This window comes from Phaethon lepturus, unplaced genomic scaffold (assembly GCF_000687285.1).
Source record: "Phaethon lepturus isolate BGI_N335 unplaced genomic scaffold, ASM68728v1 scaffold22835, whole genome shotgun sequence".
Taxonomy (NCBI): domain Eukaryota; kingdom Metazoa; phylum Chordata; class Aves; order Phaethontiformes; family Phaethontidae; genus Phaethon; species Phaethon lepturus.
The window spans coordinates 1-634 of record NW_010540130.1 but is presented as its reverse complement, the minus strand read 5'-3'; the positions used below and the strand labels follow the sequence as shown (position 1 = coordinate 634).

General features: G+C 55.8%; 1 protein-coding gene across 1 annotated transcript in view; it reads right to left on the bottom strand.

The window, feature by feature from the left end:
• The window catches only part of HOXB2 (homeobox B2), a gene marked incomplete at its 3' end in the record, with an annotated part of 2,014 nt that extends 1,388 nt beyond the window's left edge, over positions 1-626 (bottom strand). Inside the window, exon 1 of the mRNA XM_010287362.1 lies at positions 121-626. Within this exon, the coding sequence (XP_010285664.1) occupies positions 121-514 (394 nt within the window). The remainder of the gene's footprint in view (positions 1-120) is intronic.
• Positions 627-634: the final 8 nt, after the last annotated feature.

Here is a 634-nt window from a genome sequence, read left to right as displayed (position 1 = left end):
GGGCCAAGTCTGTTGGGGGGGGGCTGGGGTAGGGCTGCTGGAGGGGGCATTGTTTCTTATCCGGATCCGCTCCGACTTTTTTTTGAAGCAAACACCCCTTCACCCCCTCATTATACGAACCTGCAGGAGATCCTGCGGCAGGGACCGGCACCGAGGAAGATGATGGGGGGGAAGAGGAGGAAGAAGAGGATGGAGCCTGGGTTGCTTTCTTGGCCGATTTCTTCTCCTTCATCCAGGGGAATTCCGCTGCCAAGGGGCCGGGCTGCACCGGAGCCCGGGGCTGGAGCTGGAGCAGGCCATGAGATGCTCTTTTTTGGCTCCTCGGTCTCGCCTGGCTGCTGGAACAAGGATTGAGGCTGAGGACGGTTTGCTCAAAAGGAGGAGGAATTAATGTCGAGTCCTTGATTGATGAAGTTTGAAATGTCTCCAGGACAGCGGGAAGAGACGTCAGGCACTCTGCGAGCGAAGGCTGGCTATTTATAAACCCGATCTCCCTCTCAAATTCAAAATTCATGGCTTTTCCAGGGCCCAGGGTTTAAAAAGCGGGAGGGGGGAGAGGGAGGAGGAGGGGGAGAGGGAAAGAAATCTGAGGGCCTCAGTTTTTATGGCAGTGATGATGATGGTTCTCGGGCTT